The 23,722-nt window shown below is 40.3% G+C and overlaps 1 protein-coding gene across 4 annotated transcripts in view; it reads right to left on the reverse strand.

Moving 5' to 3' along the window:
* Window positions 1-10,294: 10,294 nt before the first annotated feature.
* CCDC88C (coiled-coil domain containing 88C) overlaps window positions 10,295-23,722 on the reverse strand; it is a 102,532-nt gene continuing 89,104 nt past the window's right edge. For 2 of the 4 annotated variants that reach the window (XM_068946843.1, XM_068946846.1), the window contains 8 exons: window positions 23,207-23,296; window positions 21,562-21,803; window positions 17,620-17,802; window positions 17,139-17,207; window positions 16,385-16,453; window positions 15,113-15,408; window positions 13,862-14,077; window positions 10,295-12,628 (listed from right to left, as the gene is read on the reverse strand). In XM_068946843.1, coding sequence (XP_068802944.1) covers window positions 11,618-12,628; window positions 13,862-14,077; window positions 15,113-15,408; window positions 16,385-16,453; window positions 17,139-17,207; window positions 17,620-17,802; window positions 21,562-21,803; window positions 23,207-23,296 — 2,176 coding nt within the window. In that variant the 3' untranslated portion in view covers window positions 10,295-11,617. The remainder of the gene's footprint in view (window positions 12,629-13,861; window positions 14,078-15,112; window positions 15,409-16,384; window positions 16,454-17,138; window positions 17,208-17,619; window positions 17,803-21,561; window positions 21,804-23,206; window positions 23,297-23,722) is intronic. The other 2 variants (XM_068946845.1, XM_068946844.1) reach the window with 1 other exon arrangement.

The raw sequence follows: 23,722 nt of genomic DNA on the forward strand, positions 1-23,722 counted from the left end.
CCCCTTCTCTGCATTTAGTATTTTAAAAAATCACACAGACTGGGATCTTTCAAGGAAGCAAAATAAAACATTAATTCCAGTGCTTTTTAATCCACAGTTATATACCCTTGGATATCTCAGCTCTTCTGTTAAAGAATATATAAAGCATGATATTAACAAAATGAACTGCAGTTACTCCCTTGACAATAGGTAAGGCTGCACAAGTCTTCAGTAAAGAACAACAGGGTATTCTATTGGACTATTTGCCATTCCTGAGAGCCTGCTGGGGGAAGAGACCACTTTGGTAACAAGCTTTCATTGGTGGTTGTAGGGCAAGCATTTCTACTTTCTGCAAGATCCAGACTGCATATGTTCTGAGTCAAGTTCTGAGAAGACTCACTGACATTGACTGCCTTCCTGGGTGCCCCAGAAAGAGAAGTAGTGCTGTGAGCACATCTCTTTTCTAGGTCCCATGCTGATTGCCATTTCCAGCATCGCTGAACACTGAACATGCTCAAAAATAAGTGTTAGAGATACGGGTGCTCAGAATATCCAGAAAGCAGAGCCCTGGTCATCACATACAATTTATCTCCATTACACTGTGCTAAAAAGGCAGCCAACTTCACCAGCCTGGCTGGTAAATCAGGCCTCACAGGTGAAGGGGAAACCCTCACTTCTGCAAACCTCTTCTTCCAAAAGTCACAGAGGAAAGTAAACCCCAGGAAAATCTTAGTTTGCTTCTCTTTCATCCAGCTGTTACATTCTGTTTGTCTCAGCACAGAGCTGCTGTAAAGCAGGTCGCTGAAGTACAGGGATTTGGGAAGTGCGTGAAGACCAGTCAGTTCCAAGGGGGCAGGACCAGTGTTTGCTGCAGGACACAGCCTCTGCCACACACAGAGCAATTGCACTTTGAGACCCATTTACAACTCTAAAAATGAAAACAAGTGACAGTTCTTATAGCCTTTTATCTCTATAAATAACACAGCAGCTATTAAAGCTGATAAATAGCTATTACTCAGTGCAAGCGGCAACTTTTTTTTTCCCCTTGCTTGGTCAAATCATTGTAGTGGTTGTGATGATTAACTAACTCTGCTGAATAGAATAACTCCCGACTCGCATGTGTCACAACCAGAAGTGACACGCTTTGAAAAGGATGGAGCTAAACTGTTACAGATGGTCATAAATATCATAGACACCATAGAAACGCAAAGCTGGAAGGAGGTCATCTAGACCATCTCCTCACTCTGAGGCCCAATAAATAAAGCTAGACTATGCCCTCCACAGTTTTAGCCTGTTCTCTTCAATTTCCATTGAAGAATATTCTACATTCTCCTCTGGCAATGTAGCCATTGTCTGGTTAGGCTTATTCTTAGAAAGTTTTCCCTGATATCAAAATCTCAACCTTCCTGTTTCAAATACATTTAATTTTTTCTTGTCCCTCTACAAGTGGACATGGAAAACAGCCTATCGCTGCCTTTCTCTATGCCAATCTTTTAAATGTCTGAGGATTAACCATGCTGTCTCTCTTGGGTTTTACTCTTCTAGACTAAATAACCCCATTCTTTGAGTCTTTTCCAGACCTCTACTCACTCGTAGATCACACACAGAATCACAGAACGGTTGAGGTTGGAAGGGACCTCTGGAGAACATCTAGTCCAACCTCCCTGCTCAAGCAGGGTCCTCTAGAGCATATTTCCCAGGATCACGTCCAGGTGGGGTTTGAATATCTCCAGCAAAGGAGACTCCACTACCTCTCGGGTAGGTCTGGTAGGTCTCTGTTGGTCTCATTTCCCGGCCTTGAGTATCTTTCTTTGACTGTAATCCAACGCAGGCCTTTCTGACAGAGCTAACTCCATTTAACAGTCAGCTCTGATTAACTAATCTATGCTTGACCTTTAAGGGTCAACTTTCCTTTGGAAGTTTCACTTAAATCCTTTCAAGCACCTGTTTCTGTGAGGAAAGGAGGAGAATAAATAACTACTCTCTCTCTCGCAGAGATAATCCACAAATACATTCCCCCATTTTGTGGAGCTGAGAAACAAGGACTGGGTACTGGTCTTTCTTGTCCTGGTATCATCTCTAGAGGCCTTGCAGGCCCACCTCTTACTCTGCACTGAGGGGTTGCTATACACAGCAAAGCTTCATTTATTCCAAAGACCTGTGCAAGAGGGAACACCACTGCTGCATTGCAGCCCACCCATCTTGCTTTGCGTCCTCCTCCTACTTTCTCTTGGTTCTGTTCATGTCCCAGTCTTTACATCATGACATTTTATTTTTGTCTTTTTCCATAGGTTTCAGTTTTCACTTTTGCATTTCCTACAGGGCACATGCAGAGTCATCAGATCTGCACTCCAGGGGCCTCAGGGAGATGCGTGGACCAAGGGTGTGCTGTATTTGTAAAACCTTTATGCCTAGAATGTGCCACATGTGGCAAGCTTGACTCCAAGATTTCCCAGTGGAAAATGCCATTGACCCGGCCTGATACACGTCTTACAAACACCAAATAACCTCACTCATCCTTTTGCCTATAAAAGGGGAAAGGCCCTCAGCCTTAGACAGTGAACTTTTAAATGTGTAGAGTTAGATGAGATGAATCTCAAGTAGAAATCCAGAGAGCCTGTTTCTGATTCACAGGACTGTACATCACAAAGAGACCAACATAAAGAAAGCTGAAAGTGCAGGAATTTCTATGCAAAGACTATCAGAGTGATTAAGAAGTTTTGTCAAAATCTAGGTGGAGTAAAATCATTTGTAGTGATCAGAGCTACTCTGGAGTCCAAGCTGACATATTTCTCTTCTATCTGTAGAACAACCGGCTGAATTCTTCCTCTCACCAGTTATTATGCCATTAAAGAGACACTGGGTTTGACATGTGGTCGTGCAGTTACTACTTGCCTGAAGGACTCCAAGACCCCAAGACTCCATCATCCATGGATGATCATGCACATGTTGGAGTAACTAGCTAGAATCACCACGAACGTTCATGTGGGCTTCCGCTCAACGATGGAAAACACGGCTGGTAGCAGGTAAGTGGAGTACTTCAAGAGGGATAGCCATGTCAGCTTGAATTCCTGTGCTCCCTTCTTCCTGTTAGTGTGGTTCTGGGAATTTTAGATTGAGGAGAACTGTGGCCATAAGGTGGTCCATGCACCAGTGTCTCAATGTAAGGAGAAAGATGGGGCCCAAACAGGCTTGAATCAATACTTCAGGGGCAAAAAAATCCCTGTCTTCAGAAATTGCAGTAGACAGTCAGTCAGAGTAGGAGTGTACACAACCATCCAGTTATTGGCTTTTCCATCCTTGTAAAACATTACTGCAAAGAGATGATGCTAAGAAAATAGACTGAGGTTACTGATTTAGTTTAATTTTTGCTTTTCTTCTCACTTTCAATTTTAGATTCTCTTGTGTGACATAGTCTCCTTTTCAAAATAAACACTGGTTGTTTAGAAGTTAAACAGACTTAATCTGTTAGAATTTAACACATGAAGAGAAGATTTCTCTTTAGTTACAAAACTTAACGTGTGTCAAATTTCATCCACTAAAATCTTGTTAGTATCTGTTACCATTTATTTGCCTGATTACATAAGCAAGGAAACACACGAGTTCATTGGAGCTCCACATACAGAGCAGGGTGGGAGACTGAAGGGATTCAGGATCTGCCAAATGGAACTCTGTTACCGTTGATATGGCTGGTTAAATAAACAAGGAAACAGATTCTTGATCATGGGAGCTGTGCGTGAATAGAACTGGACTTCAGGAAATCAAAGTTTTCTCAATTAAAGAAGCCAAAATAAGCAAGGAAGGAAATTCTAAAACAAAGAAAATGATGTGGAGAGTCATATTGTTAAAAATACTTAAGACTAAATAGAAGAAAATTGCCTCAATATACAAAAAAGTGATAACAATGAATAGAAAGGGATATAGACCTTCTCAAATGTATCTATCGCTCTACTATCATTTTTAAGGACTAAAAATTTCTTATAGAACTTTAACAAAGACATCTGTTGGACATAAAATGTCTAATGAATTGGCTTAAAAATTTTTATGAGACCTTGCCTTAAAATCCTGCTACAGAAACTAGAACTTCTATATTCACTTTGATGATGAAATTTTTAAAAGATATAAGTCTCAATAACTATGAATAAACACATTTTGAAATCTGAAAACAAGATTTAAAAAGAGATTTGCTCTAGACATCATGCAAACATATATTTTCTGCACCACAAATACCCACAGTGGTTTATAGCACACAGTACATTTCCTGCCTCAAGGCTCGGCTATCAGTCATCACAGATAAAGCAAAATAGAGCAATACAGATGACCTAAAGGAGGATGTGGGCAAGACACATGATGAGAAGACAGTGACCATAGCGCACGCCAGGGAGGGATGTGAGGAGGGAAAGGCTCTTGTACAGATGAAACTGGAGCATTTGTGCAAAATGTGAGTAGCATGACAGAAAGTAAGGACGAGGCAAGGGAGTATGGAGAATGTTTGAGACAACAGTGGACAGAGAAAGAGCTAAGGAAGCTTCAGAAAGCACTGAGAACAGATACTGAGTTGGGAACAGAATTACCTATTGATATCAAGACTTGAATGTGATTGTGTAAGAAAGACTAAGTCATTGCCAGTCTGGCAAGGGTGGACAGGTACAAAAAGATGACAACAGTGAGGAAAGGTGGCAAAAAGATGAGAGCTGGCTGATGGATGACTGCATCCTTCAGCAACAGAGGTGAACACGGCAAGGGTAGAGTAAGCTTGAACAAGATCTGGAAGGAAGTGGAATATAAAAATGAATGAAGGGTAGAGCATAGTTAAAGATAACAGCCTGGGTTGAACAATATAAAGGTCCCTAGTGCTGGAGAGGAGAAGTCATGACAGAAGGAAAGTTGTTGGAGATTAGGTGAGCGTGGCCAGATCGTGGTAGCTGGTTGTACTGTCTGAGCTGTACGACAGGCTCTAGCAAGAGGACTTCACTGTTTGCAAGTTTCACACAGTTTCCTGCTAACATGAATGTGGCTGCTGTTCGCAGAAGCGGTCTTAAGGGCATACAACAATATTGAAAATATACTTTTCCCCATCAAATGTACATTTCCAACCTCCTGTAAGCTCTGCCATCCAGGAATAAGAGGATATTACGTGAAAACGTAAGCAATGGAAAGTATCAACAGCATATAGAGATCATCTATTCAAACCAATGAAGGTACCAAAACCTAATTCTGGAGTGCTATATACTGGTTCCTCCATCAGCTACTGATTTAACCCTTTTATGCTCAAACTGATCTAAAACTAGTCTACCTGAAGGAGGGCCTTTTTCCTTTTTCTTTCTTCCTTTTTTTTTTCTTTTTCTTTTTCTTTTTTTTTAAACCAGAGAGTTGGAAGGTCTAATCAAGATGCAGTACATCAAGGGAAAGGACTCTCTAAAACGCTCTGTCCCTTTGCCTCATTTATTCATGGGCAAATAAAGCTGCAAGCAGGTTCAAGAGAGACTGAGGAAATTGAAGGTTACCAACTTCAGCTTAATTTTAGCTAAATCTCAACTAAACTGATACAAAGTCTATTCTGCACAGCTCATGCCCATCTGCTTTTCTCCATTTGCCTTCTGCATTGCTGTGAGCAAGCCTCTTGCTCACAAAAGATTGCAGTCCTAATACTATTTCAAAGATTTTCTGTTCACAGTAATTCCCCTGATTCTCAGTCCTCTTTTCCCTCACAAATAGTCAAAGGGGTCCTACATGAGCACACTCAAGCTGATTGGGATTTTTCTTTTACTGTACAGAGCTGAGATGCTGCAGGGAAACATTCCTGGGTAACCAGCGGCCCTGAAACATATACATCCATGGACTGAGTTTTTTATGGGTTCACAGCACATGCACGTGTAATTTTCAAGTTTTGGATAAGTAGAGGGAAAAAACTGCCTCTTTCAAAGGTGCAGGGAGACATTTTTTATTAGTTTAGCAAGAACTGAATAGTCTTGGTCAAAGATATTTAAAGCAGCAAGGAAATATAACCCTCCAAGTCCCATAACCTTCAAAACACCCTGCAGAATGGTAAAACAATCAGATTAGAAGCACTACAAAATGCCCACTTCAGTCCTTTGCAGACATTCCTTTGTACATGCTTCTTGCAGAAAACTCCCTCTTCCTTCCAATGCAAGTCTCTGGAGGTGCCTGAGCAGTCCACTTGGAAGTCCTGGTTCTCCAGCTGCAATATCCTTCTCGAACTCACACGCTCTTCCTTAGTAAGCGTAATTCTTATTTTTTTCCCCACGCACACTGTGCTTTATTTACTATTAACATGTCTTACATCCCTAGAGTGTGCCAACTACTGAAAAAAGTCAGTGAGGTGATCTTTGATTCTCAAAGATTTCAGGGATTTTCACAGGGCGGCAGCTCCTGGTCTGGGTGCCTAGCATTCCTCTATCCTGACCCTGAAGGTAGCCAATGCCTGATACTGAGCAGAGGGGGAGCCTTTTAGAATTTACCTAATGACATGTTTTAAAGAAGAGGCTGTTAAGTTCTCCCATAAACTATGAAGCCTGAAGCAAAAAAATTAAAGCTCTATGATATTATACCCCTCTATGTGAGTCCCTAATTGCCTGCAGCAATAAGTTCCATCAATAGTTTTTTTTTCTCCCCTTTATTAAACACTCTGTACTTTAGCATGACGTTCCCATCACTACAGGATGTCTCTTCACTGAAGAGAGAATTAGACTCTTTCTGTCTTCCCTTATGAGCTTTTCACTGACTAATGGCAATGCTTAGGTCTGCTACCCTTTCTCATTCTGGTATGCAAGAATACACATTACATACTTTGGTATAGCCTCACCATCAGAGCTAGACTTAGTTATCATAAAAGTTTACTAAAAATGTGCGAGTATTTTAACTGGAGCTGATCAGAACAGCATCTAGGAATGATACAGAGAGCTGACATTAGTTTCCATGGTATTCTGTTTGTTTGGGACACGTTATGTTCCTAGTTTCTGTGGAATAAACACATTTTCATTGTCTTGTCCTCAGTAGAACCCAATCTCCTTTTTTAAAAAAAACTTTCCTAAAAAAAAAAAGTCAATAAACTGTTCCTTCCACTGACTCAACAGGGATAAGTCTAGGTAGTTTGCCACTATGTTCTTCACTTATCCATGTTACTGTTTAACAGGACTTTTAACAACCCTCCAAATCTGAATTAACTTCAAGTGTAGGTCACACTTCATCAACTCACTTTTCACTGTCCTTAGGACCCAAGTTAGCCTTTAAGGACTTTGCCTTTTGCATAGCATTTAAACAGCAGCTCCCTTTTGGCCACTGTTCTCTTTATACTTTTGGAGAATTACTTGCCCCTGGAAAAAACACCAGTTAGTTTTGCAAAACTTGCCAGAGCTTCACCCAGTCACCCTAAAACTAATGCCAGCACTTCCTTAAACCAAAATAATTTTTCTCACCATTTCCCAGCTGATATCATGCTCTCTTACTTCTTATGACAGCCTCTGGTATGAGCTTTAAAGTTAGGCCTACAAGGCACAGCCTATTTCTCCAGTCTAGCAACTCTTCATAGCGATAAATCAATTCATTGTTTTCAGTAACAGAAATATTTCACTTCGCACTGTCAGCTCAGGTTAATTCTGCCTCATGCTGGTGACCTGTACCAACATTCTCAACTTTTCCACCTTGTCATGAACATCTCCGCTGCGGGCAGAATCAGATTGCACAGCTGGTAATCATGAGGATAAAATTTCTTGGTGAAGCTTACCACCACTGACAGTTTTATTATTTTTCTTTTATGGTTGCATTTAAAAATGCAAAAACACAATTCAAATGCTCTAAGTCCAACTGGGTTAATTTTTTCTTTAATGACTAAAAGTTGTGTTAATCTCTTGCTTTCTTTATATTCACTGTAATCTAGGTTGTAGACCATTTCACATCAACTAAGGATTTCTGCAGCATGTTTTCAATGTCTCATCTTAAAGTCATTTACCTTTAGCTGAACTTTTAAAATGCTCCCAGACAACTGGATGATCAGAAGTAATTTCCAATTGGGCCGTGGATGTTGGTGTGCCGTTATTCAAAACTAAGTACTTGCTAGCCATTTTTACAAAGAATTCATACTTGTAACTTCCCTTATTAAAAATAGCCTCCATTTTTTATTCCTCTTTTGGAGATTGTGTTCAAATCTCAATGAACTGAAATCAAAGGTCTGTTCACTTCACAGACAGCTCCCAAGTTTGAGGAAGAGCAGGAGAATGTTTACGAGGAAAAAGGTTTTCATGACAAGATTTCTCTGCAAAGGATCTGGGCTTCATATTTCTTGATAAGGAGATACTCTGTCAGTGCAGAACATGTGCTTCCCTAGTAGTAGTTTACACAGCAGCTTTTTTTTTTTTTTTTTTTTGCCTTCTTCAAGAGAACACCCTGGTCATGCAGAGCATGCAACTTGAAGCAAAATTTCCTTTACTTATTTCAGAGTTTGAACATACAGCAGAGAGCAGGTATTTTCACAGGCATAAGCACTTGGCTTCTTAAGAAACCTCTCAGCCTGCTTATCGATCTACCTGGGGTGGGATCCCCTTCAAAAATCCATCCTTTAATACAAAACTTGATCCACAGAAATAATGAGCCATGTCTGTAAGCTGAGATACTCCACTACTGAATAGTGAGTAATGGTACTTGCATTACATTCAAAAACACCTACAGCATTATGTAGCACACAAAAATAATAACCCATTCTCCAAAAAGCAGGCACTTCCCCGTATCTCAGGAGGTATCAGCATCCTACAGCCCCTGGCCATGCAAGGGGTGAGGAAAACCTGGAATGCTGAATCCTAGGGCTCCCTTGGAAAAAGATCCCCTTCCTCAAGGCTCAGCAGGTACCAGAGCACAGCTACAGCTGAAGGTGCATCAGCTTGCTACCATTATCTGCCACTTCTGCCTTCTAAGTTGTACAGACTGAAATAGCTTCTACTTCATTGCGCTTTCCCTTTTATTCTTGGAAGGAAGTGAAACACCTGAAGTAGTTAGGCTGCTCTACTCCTTCCACTTTTCCCTCCCAGAAAATGGTCTCTTGGCAGCTTCTGCCACTGAAGACTGTCCTAGGTAACCCAGTAAGACAAAGAGCAATAACATATTCACTATGGGCAGGTCATGTTCTCCCTCCTGCTGGATCCCTTACCCGGTCACATAGCATGCTGGGGGGGCCTTCTGCAACAAAGAGCTGAGAACCAACAACAGCTGAAAACAATTAACTAACTGAGCAGACTGCAGAATAACTGCATCTGTTCTAACAGGATAGTCACCTTTACTGAAACTCTCCTTAAAGTCCTCATGAAGGCCCAAGTGCTACAGCACTATGTGTTTCAGCAAGTAGCTGGAAGTGGCTTTGCTTTTAAAATTTAAGATTAGTTGCTCTGCGTTATAATGTCTGTATTTAAGATTATGTAGTACACTCCAACTGGGGAATAAGTATTAAGTATATTAACTCACTGGAACTGATAAAGTAATGAGTAGGTATCATTCCCCCCTCCCTTCCCCAAATATCACATTTGTAAATAATTCAGAAAACAACAGATCAGGTTTAAGTGATCAGGCAGGTATTTACAGCAAATCAGATCTAAAATGACTGTTTACTCACAGATTAACTCCTCAGCAATTCAGCTTGCCAGCTAATCAAGCACACACCTTCAGAAAAGAACTAAAGCACAGGAGAAACACCTGCCTTTCACTTACAGTGATCTGGTAAAATCAAAGTAGAGAGGGAATTTCTGAAAGAGAAATTTCAGTTCACAGAAAACACTGAAGATGTTTTAAAATTGCTGTATATCACATCATTTTAAATTTATCACTGAACTGTTCTGTGATTAAAATAGAGAAGGCAGCAAGTCCTTTTAACATTCTCTTTGTGTCTGAATATAAATAACTTCTCACTTTTGTAAAGTATCCTGGACAGTTAAAAGCATGAACTAGACTGTATAAACGCAGACTTGTTCAAAAGCAACAGCATGCCTGGGCACTTTTTGAAGTCGTCAGAGAAGCATAAATCTAATGGTCTGAGTCTACCACGACCTGGAAGCCATTTAATTTGCTTGATCAATCTTCGTAAAGTCCTCAATAAGGGGGTTACAATCAAAATGAAAGATTTCTGATACAACTTTTGCGATGACAACATTATAAAAACAAACACAACTATGCTGGATAGGAAAATGAATCAGTATTAAGTGAGGCTTATATAAAGCTACTACTGACAGAGCTCCCTCCAATACCATGAACTTGTTGTCGTCGTCCCCCCTACCCCCCCCCCCCCCCCGGAAAAAAGTTAAATATCCAATTTGCTTTATTTTAATCTTTATTATAAACAATTTTGTAGTTTCCAGAATGTGATTACTACATACCAGGTAAAAAAAGCATCCTTAGCTGAATCAGTTATATCTTTTACTAGATTAAATCAGAACCAGCAAACCAGAAATATTTATTATCTTTTAGGGATTTAGTCTACTGAAAGAAAAAAACATTTACAAACAAAGAATTAAAGATGCACATTTGATCATATATACATAAGCAGCTGATGAAACTCTGGACAGACAGGTACAAGGAACCTCTTTGCACATAAATAGATTTTTAAAAGTATATTTCTTTCACATGTATACAAAATTATTTTGCTTTCTATACTGAACCAATTTCTCAGAGACATTAAAAGGATTTTCTAAGAGATGGATTCCCACGTATCACTTATGATGTGGGCAGTCATGCACCCAAGGATGTAGTAACACAATTTACACAGCACTCCTATACAATACTTGAGCTCTTTATATACATACTTACAAGTCACTTTTGTACATGAGATGCCACCTTTGCAATTGAAATGGCATCTCCCCTGAAAAGGCTGCATTAGTTCCAGTGTTTGTATAAAACGAAAAACAAGTTTCAAAAGGCAGCACCGCTTGGCTTTCAGAGTCAAGGATCCACCGAGCTGCAGCTGTAGTGAAGGCAGTGTTACACTGACCTCTCTGTGCTTGGACAGTCCCAGTGGGGAAGGTTAAGGTGTGACCCTTGAATTCTAGGCATTGCATCTCTAAAATGGGGCTGTGGCAAGGAGAATTGATTTAGCAGATCCATGGCTGCAGCCATGCACGTTCAATCTTGTTTTCTCTTTAAGCTACCACAAGAGTCTGGTTCTGTCTTCTGGGGGAGAAGTTTGGCTTTTACACGACCTTCTCAGAATGGTTTAAGTCAAGAGGGGTGGGGGCAGGACTCAGCACACGTGACCTGTGAAACTCCTCTTTAATGCAGGTAGGAGGGGTGTGTAGTGCTGTGATGACAGAACAGGCTGGATTTTCAGAGGACCCTGCTAGCATCTCCTGGAGCAGAGAAAGCTCAGCCCATCTGAGAATCAGGAGCAAAGCCTGTTGTGGGATTAGGTCAGGCTTCCACTTTGTTTTAGGCACAATAGTGTCAAAAGAAGAATCAGGGTTTTGCTCCTTTTTTCCCTCTTCATCACAGAAATTACTTCGTCCAACTAGAAAACAGTACTCTGAGAACATTTAGATCAGTGTGCAGGTGACGCCCTTTAAGATCTGGCGCAGTGTCTAGATGAATGCTATGCCGGACGTCAGCAGTGCCAAACATACAAACTACTAGCTGCATCTGTGGGTTACACACACCCATACTCATACCAAACAGTCTGCTGATCCCCTTGGGGGTCCGGAGAGCCAGGAGTGCCGTTGGAGCTGCTTCCTCTGACAGGTTCCTCTATAGCCCCTGTGCTGCATTCTGGCAGCTTACCCTGGCACTTGGTATGGAGGGCATCCCCCTGGCCTTGTCCCAGAGAAGCACTTCCCTCAATGCTACTGGGAACAGCTCTGGCAGGGGTCGCTGTGACCACCTCCCCAGAACGAGGGGCTGTCTTGGGTTTGACTTTAGAGGGAGCGTGTGGTGCAGATGAGTAGTGTTGCCCAGGGTTCACTCGCTCCTGTTGCTGCACGTTCAGATTGCTGGTGGATGCAGCGGGTGAGGCAGAAAACTGATGGAAGGAGAGCGGCCGCTCGTCTTTTGGTGGGGCTAGCGAAAGACGCCTCACATCAAGCTGCCGACAACGAGAATCAATACCTTGCAAGGAACCTGCCACCTTTGCAGACTGTGGCCTCTCTCTTAAGGTTGCCTGGGAGTTGGTTGGCACAGAAACCCTAGAGGCCTGATTGACAGTGTCCTTGCCTCCACGCAGGTCTGCTGCTGACTTCTGGGGGGTCTCCTGCCTGTATGTCTCTGGGCCGGTGGCTCTGAGGAGGTCTGCAGAGGCTAAACTAAATGCCCTGCTCAGTGATGTGCTCCTTCGGCTTGTTCCAGGCTGCTGTGGTTGTGCCATCTGCCGCATCCCGCTGACGGGCTGGTGCTGTGGCATGTGAGGAAACTTAAGGGACCCCTGGGAGTTTGTCAGAGGCTCAGGTTCAACTTGTCTGAGGTTTGGCTTCACAAAATTACCAGGCTTAGTCATTCTTCCCTCTTCATTGGCAATGGTCATCTTTACAGTTGGAGAAACATGACTAGTGGGCATCTTAGCAGCCTCCTTTCTGGATGAAAGAACCAGCAGGTTTCCAGTAGCTGAAGACTCATTTGTTTTCCTAAAATAATCACTCAGCAAATCATCTCTGCTACTGGAGGTGTCCTGGTGTGAGAAAATATGCACATGCCACATTAATGAGAAGAATTTTTGTGTAAAGCATCACGCAGAGCTTTGCGTTCAGACAATTTTCTCTCCCACTCATTTGTACAGAGAGACCCTAAAGACTCCAATGCAATCATAGATTTTATATCTAAAAGCTGGGAACAGAAGATAAAAATGCTTATACCAGATATATATCCAAATCAAAGAGTTAAATGCTCATCATAATTAGATTGTGACAGCCTTGCTTGCCAGATTAATTGCCATAAATTAAAAAAAAAAAATCTCAGTAGCAACCTGGGCAGCAGCTCTTTTGCTTCCTTTGACATCAGCCATTGTCATCATAGCATCAATGTCATATTAATGACATCAGCCATTAGTATCAGCAGGTATCAATGACAGCCTGTCATTTTCCAGGATGTAATTCATCTGGATAACACTCTAAGGTAACATCAGGGATGTAACAGAATACCTAATAATGCGCTAGCATTGCAAGAAAGATTAATTGCTGCTTGCCTATTCACCTCAGCTCTCACAGTCTTATACTACATCTGTTAAAGTCTGCATGTACAATACGCTGAAATATACAAAAAATAATTACAAAAATGGAGAAATGATTGCTTGCCCAGAATTAACTTGAAAATTTCAAAGTGAGACAATTATCCTAGCTGTAAAAGAAAACATACAATGAAAGTTACATGGGGATGGTCCATGCAAATCACCAGCTGACACTGGACTATTAGCATGAGGCATGCTGATAACAGTTAAAGGGCAAGCTCTCTGCCTAAATAATGTGCTGAAACAAGCTCATGAAATTTATTTATCTCCTCTTCTCTAGCGAGTATGTTAAGGCTTAATATATTAATTTCATTAGATTTCCAAAGGCTTCTTCCAGTCACAAAACTCATTTACTACAAGTGAACGCTATTAGTGGTAACAGTGGTTAAAATACAGCTAGAAGATTTCTACACTCAACTTAACGTTAAAGTGTTAGGTTATTTTTATTTTAAACTGCTGCTGTGCCCACTAACAATACAGAATTACTACTCCTCAAAAAACGTTTATGTTTATGAACAAGCACTGGAAATTATGAGCAATTAATGCAAGTGATTTGGCAGCCTTAGTCTTTAAAGTAACAGCCAAGAGTTACAGTACGCTTTCTATAGGTATTAATGTGCTAGCCAAAAGCTGCGTTAAGTTGGGAGCTGTTGCCTTCATAGCAAGAACAATGGATACCCTGGGGATATACAGTGAAGTAGATCTCCTGTTTCCCCTGCCTGTTCTGTGCCTCACGCTGTCAGGACATGAATGACTGAGGACTGATTCGAGTGACTGTGAAGGATCCTGATGAAGGGAAGGACACAGGGAGTGGCAAGAGGGATACAGTGCATCAGCTTCTAACAGAAATTGGTGCAATGAAATCATTTCACTCTCATTTAGACTGCGCCGACGCTGAAAAGGAACAAGGATGACAGAAAGAATGAAAATGGAGACATGGTCAGGTATTTACAGACAAAAAAAACACAGACAAATATTAAACATGTCCAAAAGCTAAAAATTGTACTTAGGATAACACGAGAATAGGAGACATTTAAATATTGGTCTGAAACTTCAAGGACCAGAATTCACTCATGTCATAACATGGTACAGCTCTGTGGATTTCAATTCTGCTACTGAGGCATTCATGGAACAGGAGCATCTGTTTGCTTACACCGTCAGTGAATTGGCCTTAAGACATTAATACGATTGATACTGCACCACTTCACTGCTAAACAGCATGTCTGAGCAGTAAGTGACAAATACCATCTAGAAAACAAACATTTCATTTCTGACAAAGCACTTTAGAGTGTGGCACATTCTTGCAGCCACTGAGCCAACAGAACAGTGCTAATCAGCGCACACACACAACAGTGTAGTGAAAGCACTGGGAATGTCCTTCAGTAAGGAAAATAGTATCCCAAATGCAGTGACAATATTTTCTGATCAGGAGATGTTTTTAAAAAAATATGCGTATTTTTTACTTCAATTGAAAATTACTGTTAGTTTTCACTTCTAGTTACAGATACAGCAGCTGCAAAATGTAGCTGAGAGCTCTGTGACTTCAGATTAATTCCACGGAAAAACATGTGGAAAGCTTACTAGTTCACAAATAAATACACCTGGAGCTCAGAACTGGTGACATAATAGGAAAGCTTAATCATAAAGTGTTTGATTTCAAAAAGCCCCAGCATTCCAGTACATATTAATTACAATGAATTTCCTGACCTGCTGTAGGTAATTTAGCAAAATAAATTGTGTGTGCTGTGTAAAAGTTAATCTTAGTTCTTGCAACTGCTTCGTTCATTTAATTATTGACTTGCAAAATCTGATCGTTCTCTGCAAGTTCCACAGGTATTTCCTAGTTTGCTTATGCCCTCATACCCCCCCAAACCAGCTCTGAACAGTTTTGTGGCATCTGAGATGGGTTATCTAGTTCTATGTACTTACACTTGGTGGGGATAGCCTGTTGCTCTCTTCCAGGAACTCTTCCAAAGTCACCATCTCACTGCCAGGTGAGGCAGACCGTTGCCTGCCTATGTAAGACTGGGCTGGAGTACTCTTCTGAGGTATAGAGGCTAAGCCATCCCTGTGGAAGAAGGACTCATGCCTGCTGCTAGGGCCTAAGATGGCTGAAGCAGAGTGAAAGGAATAGTTGTCTTGGAGCAAGACTGGTGCCTCTCTGCTTGGCACCATATCTTCACTGCTGAGGCTCTCAGTTCTACCATGGATATGGTCTGAGGAACCTGAGAAGAAGCATAAATACCATTAAAAATACTGATTTTCCCTCATTTTAGCAAACTTCTCACCGAGATATGAGCTTTATGATCCAGGGCCATTTCCACAGAGTAGATGAAATTTTTCTCATTACTTTCTTCTCCCACAAAACTCAAACAAGTCATAACTCTGAAAAATCAGAACTAGTGAATGTCTTACAGCATATCCTCTGAGCCCCTATGTTGCACAAGCACAGGTACTTGCCCAAAGAATAGCAGCAACTCAGATAAGGAATTTTATCTATTTGGCCAAGTCCTCTACTGTAACTGAGGAGTAGAAAGCAATACTAGTTTTGTTTTCTTTCTGTCCAATGGGGAAGTATAGTCCCCAATCGTAAACCTCCCCCTTTACAGTCCCCCTGTAAACCTCCAGGTTATGTGGCTGTTAGAGGCCTTTGGGAAGTGAAAGAGCAGGAAGGAACTGACATAGAATAAGAATTGCTCAAAACAGGACCTCTTTACCACTGCTGTGCTGCTAGAAGATCCTCAGTCTTGATTGTGTGCAATTAGAGCACCTGAATCTACCACTGGTAAAGCAGAAAGTGGATTCTGCCACAAAACTCTCTCTGGTTTACTCTTCAAAGGCTCAGAATTTTAGCACATCTATAGAGCACGTTGATGCCCTGCACAAAGCGGCGTAAAAAGAATGGCATAGAACTGTTTTTGTAAAAGGAGTTTGGGTGGCGTGCTACTTCCCAGAACATGATGCCAGAGTGAAGCAAAACCAGATTTTGTCTCTAAATTCACCCCTTGCCAGAATCAATCTTAGAGAAATACTTCTTACCACCAGTGTTTTGGTTCCCCAGACAGCCAAGTCCAGATTACATAATCATCACAATTTCAAAATAACAGTCTTCAAATTTCTTTGGAAGGAAAACAGTATTTTGCATACAATTTAATGTAATTTCACTTCCTGTTTGTCCACACTCAGGTCTAAAAGCTTTACCTTTCAAGTTGAGGGGTGAACTACTGCTGGATGCGTTTCTACTGCTCTCTGAACTGTTTGGCCTGGACACTGAAAAGACAAAACTAGCATTTAACAAGCACAGCTTGGGTTTTTTTTTAACTTTCTGAAAGACTTGGCTATGGCCAGCCTTCTGAAAACAGACCTAAGTCACTCTGAAAACATTAACAACGTACTATGCACAAGATGGCAAACGTAATATACACAGGATAGCAAAGGTCGGACACAATAGAAATCATTCTCATTTTTTGAAGCCAGTTGTTTAGAAACATGTCATTTTCTCACTCACATTTTTTGCACAAAGAATTATGTTCTGCATTTTGCTTTTAAATCTATTATACACAGAATAGTACTGCTGTGCTGCTCTTCCTGTGTCCTCTCCCTCCCCCCTGCCAAATCTTTTATTGCTGATTCACTCCCTTCAGGAAGGCATTAAACTTTATTTGGAAAAATAAGCATCAAATCTGTAGCACATGCATTAAAATGGCTCTTGCTGTGGCGAGTCAATTTGTTTCAACATCAGCATTATTTCTGAAAATTTATTTTGGAAAAACATCCATTAAAGCTTCTCAGGAGAAAAATAAACTATTTAGGTTCACATTCCCAAAATGCTTTTGTGTTACTACATCTCATTCTATCATGTTTATTTAACTAAAATGCTCCAAGATAGTTCATAGGGATGCAATGAAACAAGTCTGAATGTAGAGTTAGAGCATTCTTAACGCTTCAAACTTACCACGTTGCCTGGTGCTTGCAAACTCTACCTCAGGGGACTGTTCACATAGATTATCGTCTGAATTATAGCCTAGAAAGAAGATAAAACTTAACAGGTAATATTAAACACACAGGAAGGTCAGTCCTTCAGGTCAATCTCCACAAATTCTTGCAGTGTAAATGACTGAGGTGACTGAGCGGGTTTATAAAGCTGGTACTGGGAAGAGCAGCCATCCTCCAACCACTGCTATGAATCACTGGGCAGGGAACCAGGGGAGAACTGGCTAATATACTCTCACATGGTCTCTCAAGTTGACAGCATTACTAGGGTAAAGAAATCCAGTATCTGATCAATTAAACCACTGAGCAGATAACGCAGGAGTGAAAATACTGCTGTGCTCTGTTTTTTGTACTTGACTTCCACTAAAAGCCATGTTTCATCCAGGCAGGAACTACAAAGTAGCCTGATCTGTACAAACTGATAGATCAAATGCAGCACACACCTTTTGGTCTGCTCTGGAGCCTGGAGATGGGGGTGGAAGTGTGCAGGTGAATAGCTGAGGTAGAGTAAGTCCTGGAACCCAGCTCTGCACAGTAGTGCTTTGCTGCAGAGTCTGCCGAGATTTCAACGTTATCATTGCTGCCTCCATGATGGGAATTCCTCTTTTGCTTCAGGTCCGTTAGCACTGAGGGAGGGAAAGGTAAAGAGACACGAGTCAATGACAAACAGCATAAGGAGACTTGCATTTATCCACCCATATAAACGTGACAAGCAGGCACAAAAAAACTGCACAAACAGAGGCGCTACTTTTGCAAGCTTTTCCATTAACAGTTCAGTATTGGGTAGGAAACTTCTGCCAGTTTTTCAATCATGTGTGCTCTCAGTAAGGTGTGGGAGTGACAAGGGCTGTTTAGTGCCAGTGGGAAGGCTGATATTATACATGCAACAGCTACCGTGAAAGGAGGAAGAAAAAAAGGAACAAAGATGTGAACGCAGAAAAAATAATTGAGGTGTGAAATTCCTTTAACATTGTTCCTTGCAGGCACATTTTATAAGCACTTACTTCAGTAATCAAATAGAATAAGGAAACAGTAACAAAAGTCACACTCCTTTTCAAAGAGAAAATAGTCTTGATTTGGCAATTATCTAACATGACTGACATACTAAGCAAATTACATTCAACTCTACATCTTTGCTGCAATAAGAACAGAATTAAGACTCTGCTGCTCTTATGATGGCTTTGCTGCAGTGATTTTTAGGTGGAATTCCTGAGCCCTTTGCAGGAGAGCAACAAAAATTACCTGCTAGAATATTACTTAAACTTAGAAAGCTGAAGACATCTTTCCTAGTGATGAGGCAGATTAAATTCTTCAAATTTTCTTCTATTTTGTGTGTATTTTCAATTGTTAGATACACACTGCAGGAAATAAATTACTATAGGAACGGGCCTTAACGAGATGCAAGATACTAGCTTCCTATATATTTCTATGAAGAACATGTGTAACTAATAGTAATAAAATGCTGAAAACAAGCAAAGCACAGTGGTCAAAATAAATGACTTGCAGAAACAGAGGACAGTTAGTTCAAAGCACAGAGCAGCAGCAAAGCTGTATTAGAGAAAATGGATCAAGTTACTGTTGACTTAGATGACTCTTAAACTTAACATCTTCTGCTACAGTCTGTGTGTGAAGCCCCATTGCACAGGGCCTGCACTCTCTCACAGCATTGAAATTTATAGCACTCTTGTAGTGGCAATTACAGGCTAAAGCTTGGCTCTGATAGTTTGTATTTCTAATTGACTTTCCATAGATGCCAGTTTAAGTGCATCTTCAATGTGTTAATTGCCCTTGAGATAGATATTCTCTATAAATCCAAAAAAAGGGCAGCAACAGGCTGCTGTGCCAGCATCCTTGGTCTTGCCATGGAGGGACCACTTCTCAGAGTCAGAAGGAAGGTGAGGTTCTGTGGTCTCTCTGCTGAGCTCCCCGAAAGCGTCCTGCCTGGCACGCACACGCTTCTCCAACACGGAGAGGGGGCTGACACTGCACGTTCATTTCGGAAGCTGCCAGAGAGCACCTATCAGGCAACAACAGTTCTGGGCAACAGATCCATGATGGAGGTTACTCCCAGTTTTAAGAGAACAAATTTATTTTTCCCCTTCCAAAAAAACCCTCTCAAAAGCAGAGTAGCAAAAACTTAAGCCTTATGTCCAATCCAAAATGAATTTTCATAGCTGGAATTCTAAAACCTCTAAGTAACAAGTTAGAATTCAAATATCAAAACATCTTGTGGAGAATAATTTTCCCAGCAGCTTCTAGCTTCCACTCTATATTCATAGCTAGACTATTTGAAAGCAAAGATGTTACACAATTGGCATTTTTATATTTAGCTGCACAGAATACCGGAAAATTCTCCAGTATTTGAAGGTGCTTGTATGTTAGGTTTGCACTTTTTTCCCGGTAGGACTAGAACATTGTAGAAAGCATAGCAACAGCAGACCAGTTCAACATCTTAACTGGACATGATGCAAGTATGTAATTGCAGGAAAATACTGAAGCGCATAGCAACTTCACTTACTTGTAACATGCACCACAGCCAATATACATACGCAAGCTGTATGCCATGATGTCCCCTAAAAGTGTGCTGCATTGAAGAAATGATCCACAGTGTGCAATAATGATTCATCTTCTACAGGAAAACTCAAGTCCATGTTCACTAATCTGTGCTTTTATTTAGAGTATTGTAAAGACATGCTGAGTGTTTCTATAAGGTGTGGGTTCTTTTAAGGTACGTGGGATTTTTTTGTTTAAAATATTTGTCAGAAATAAATGAAGATAAACGCTAAAGAAAAGGTGTTAGAAATCTCCCAATTCCGGGAAAGAAAGAGGTTCATTAGGAGAGGATGGGATGTCGGAAGAAGACCAGAACCGGAGTCGATTAGAGAGAGATTGATGATTCGATGGAGATTTAGGAGTCTTTTCTTTATCCTTGATTTTGCTTCTCAAAAAGGCAATCTTTCTGCGCTGTGCAGCTAAATTGTTATCACCCAGGGATCACAAAAAGAAGAAAAAAAGGGGGAAAAAATTATAAATAAAAGTTAAATGTTCTAAAACAGATAAAGACAACACAACCGGTGAAAAATGAAAAAGGCTAAACAAAGACTAACACACATAGTTAGGAGACTCAGATTAATGCTCGGAACAATAAACAACTTCATTAAGAATTAAGTGTAAGATCTCCCCAAATATATCTTTATTTAAAAAAAACAAACAAAAAAACGAACACTACTCTAGTATATATTCAAATTTCCTTATGTCCTCTGGGCTTTAATACTGATACTCAGTATTAAATTACATAAGCATGTTTCACATAAAATCAAAAACAATAAAGCCTCAGAGAAATTTCTGCTATCGTTGGCACCTCAGTGAGGGCCTGGTTCTGGGGAAACCCAATCCCAGATTCGAAGGTGGGAATTCTGGATTCATGCTGAACACATTTAACATCTCCTGGAACCATATGAATGCATTTTATTTTAAGTGATTCAAAGACCTTGAAGAAATAAAATGGAGAAAGGGGAATAAAAAACCCAATGAAACAAACAAACAAAAAAATTAAACCGAACAGACACTTGGAGTAGTCTGTAACAACAGTTCAATCCTCCTCAACTTCTCGCTCCTCTCCTGTCTCCCCCACTTCCCAGTGGGGAACAGAAATTTTTACTCAAGGGCTAAGTTCAAAACTACTTATTGAAAAATATTCCTAGAGGACAAAATGTTATATAGAGAAACTGACAGGAGTGATCTTAACAGAATAAATGAACAGAATAAATGAATTTTATCTTTGATAAAGATCAGTTTGTTTATTTTGAAGAACTTTCTTTTCAATTTCCTATAATTAGGAACACCTGATTTACTGTACGAACTAACTCTGCCAAAATAGAATCATTTTCTCTTTCCTATGTTCCTCTTAGAGTGTTCCAAAAATCATTTCTGCATTTATGTTAAGAAATTCTTAATTCAATTCCAAGTCAGAACACTGTATCATTCACCAAAATAATTAGAGATTACATTTTTGAAATTGTTTCTTTTCTATGTGCGCCATCTCCTGGCAGCAGCTGTAAGACCAACTATTAACCATTTGAAGAATAGATGTTTATGAATCATAACATTACCTGGACCAGCTTTAAATTGCTTTGTTGTAAAGCTGCTGTAAATAAAATACTTCATAAATTTATTCAGTAACACGCAATACATTCAGGCAAACCATGAAACTATGTACAAAAGCTGAAGGGTCATGAACTAAACAAAAAGAAAAAAATCCACTAGTTTGCTAAAAAAAAAGGGATATAAAGCATAACGTGATTGAGTATCAACATATTCTGTATATCAAAACTTTCCAAAAAATAAACTGTTCAGCCTGTGAATTTAAGCTAGGTCTCTCTTACCTTTGTTTGAAGAACCCCCAGGGTTCTCTCTCTCTTCCATGGAGTTTGACCCTTGAGAAGTGTTATCCTGACTGTCTTGTGGATGTTTCAGTTTTTGGGAGATGGATGGAGAAGCTACTGTTTCTGGGGATTCAGAATGCCATGGAGGACTCTCTACTGATGACTTCACCCGCTCCCTTGTAGACTCTTTCTTTGGCTTGATTAATTTGACTAAGGCTCTGGCTCCAATCCAGTGGTTTTTCCTGATAAAGTGCATTTTGTGAATGGGATCATAAAATGCTTCAAAAATACTCCCCAAAGTTTACAGCTGTGCTAAAACCATCCTACATTCTTATTTTTCACTCTATCATTAATTTGTTGGAAAGATGCAACATGAATTTCACAGAGCTGGAGAGCCGGTTCTCTCCCAAAATCAAAATTATTTTACAGAAATATTTCTTCAGTATGCAAAACGTGAGAAAGACAGTTCTAGACAATTCCCCTTCTAAAAATCAGAATTACGTATACGGACCCACACAAGACATTTTAACAGTGTGAAAAGCTCTACTACCCAAACAGGCTGAGAAGGGAAGAAGTGAAAGCTGTTTTAGAAACGAATTCTTCACTTTGCTAAGGGTATTGATCAGATCCATGTATGATGGAATTAGCGTGGCTATTTTTTATTGGTGCTAATTTGATAATTTTAAAGTCTTTTCTCTCTGATGGATTCTTTATTCTCTTTGAAACAGCAGCTCTGGAAGCTATACTGCTACTTAGTCACTACATAGTGTCCCATCATTTCTTAGGGATGCAAACGCAGTGCTAGTGATGAAGGAGTTCCAAAACGCAGATTATTACAAAACACAGTGCTTTGTACAGGATGGTCAAACTATCCCCCAGTCCAAGTTGCCAGAAGCATGATTATTTATTGCTCAGCAAGCTTTCATATCCAATACCCTCCATGAGGCAGCAGCTGACCATACATATTCTGAGGCTCTAGCAAGAATGTTTAATAACTGATAGTTGATCATCAGCTTAGCATTACTTCAGTGGTTGACAGTTTCACATGTCCCAAACAATGGACATGGAAACAAACTCACGTATTTCTGTGCTGGAACCATTTTCTGACTTGAGGCCAAAGATAATTGGTAGCTTCTGACATTCTTAAGGTTTTCTTAGTTCTGAACTTAGGTCAGATCTATCACTGAACTTTAAAATGGCATAGTTTAACTAAATATGAAGCAATGCAGGTTTAACATTTTCCCCCCCACCCCCTCACCCCCCAAAGAAATTTCATTTTCCAAAAAGAGAAAGGATGAATGCGTACATCAAGGCATATGCCAGCCTGGTCACTGTGGTTAACCTGTGAGGGGTGACATCATAATTGCCAGCGCAAGTTGGCTCTATTCTAATTAACACCGTTTCAGATCCTGATATGAAATCACAGGACCGCCTGCGAGGCGCGCTGCTCTACATCAGCACAAGTTAAAGCATGGCTGCTGCTTTAGGCATGGGTTTCCAGACTGACAGTGAAGGCAGAAGTGGAGATGTCGCCAGTTTGTCCTTATTTCAGATGGAATTTCAATTATCTCTAGTTATGGAGAGTCCCTTCTCATCCTCACAGATCTGGACAGCAATAGTAGAAACAAACCCAAACGTGACTTACTTTTTTGGAGTAGGATCATAAAACTTATACTGATCCATTATCTTCTCTTCAAGTTTTTCCTTGTGCCTCCTTAAGGCATTTAACTTATCACTGTGAAGGGGAAAAGCACATTTTCAACTACCCATATAAAATTAAGCATCATTAAAAACCTGAAAACCAAAAGCCACCACTAGAGGAAAGAAACTGAAATACCTTCCTACTGTAAGGCCAGATGTACGCCTCAGAATCCTGCTAAGCTCATTCACTGTCTGTTTAGAAAGGGCAAATGAAAAAATTCTCAAACTTGCTGATGGGTGATTTTTTTGTTCAACAGGCATAAAAGGTGAAAGAAAACCAGTAGATTTATGTTAGAACAGTCATGAATATCTTTTGTTTGTTTGTTTTGACCAGTGGATGTCAAGGTTAATTTTGTTTTGTTTTTTGAAAACTTGTTTGTCGATTCTTCACTCTCATTTGCAGATCACTGACAAATTTCTTGCAGGTTAAGAGTCTTACTCAGTTTGAACTTTTTCTCTC

The sequence above is a fragment of the Struthio camelus genome, chromosome 5 (assembly GCF_040807025.1).
Source record: "Struthio camelus isolate bStrCam1 chromosome 5, bStrCam1.hap1, whole genome shotgun sequence".
Lineage (NCBI taxonomy): Eukaryota > Metazoa > Chordata > Aves > Struthioniformes > Struthionidae > Struthio > Struthio camelus.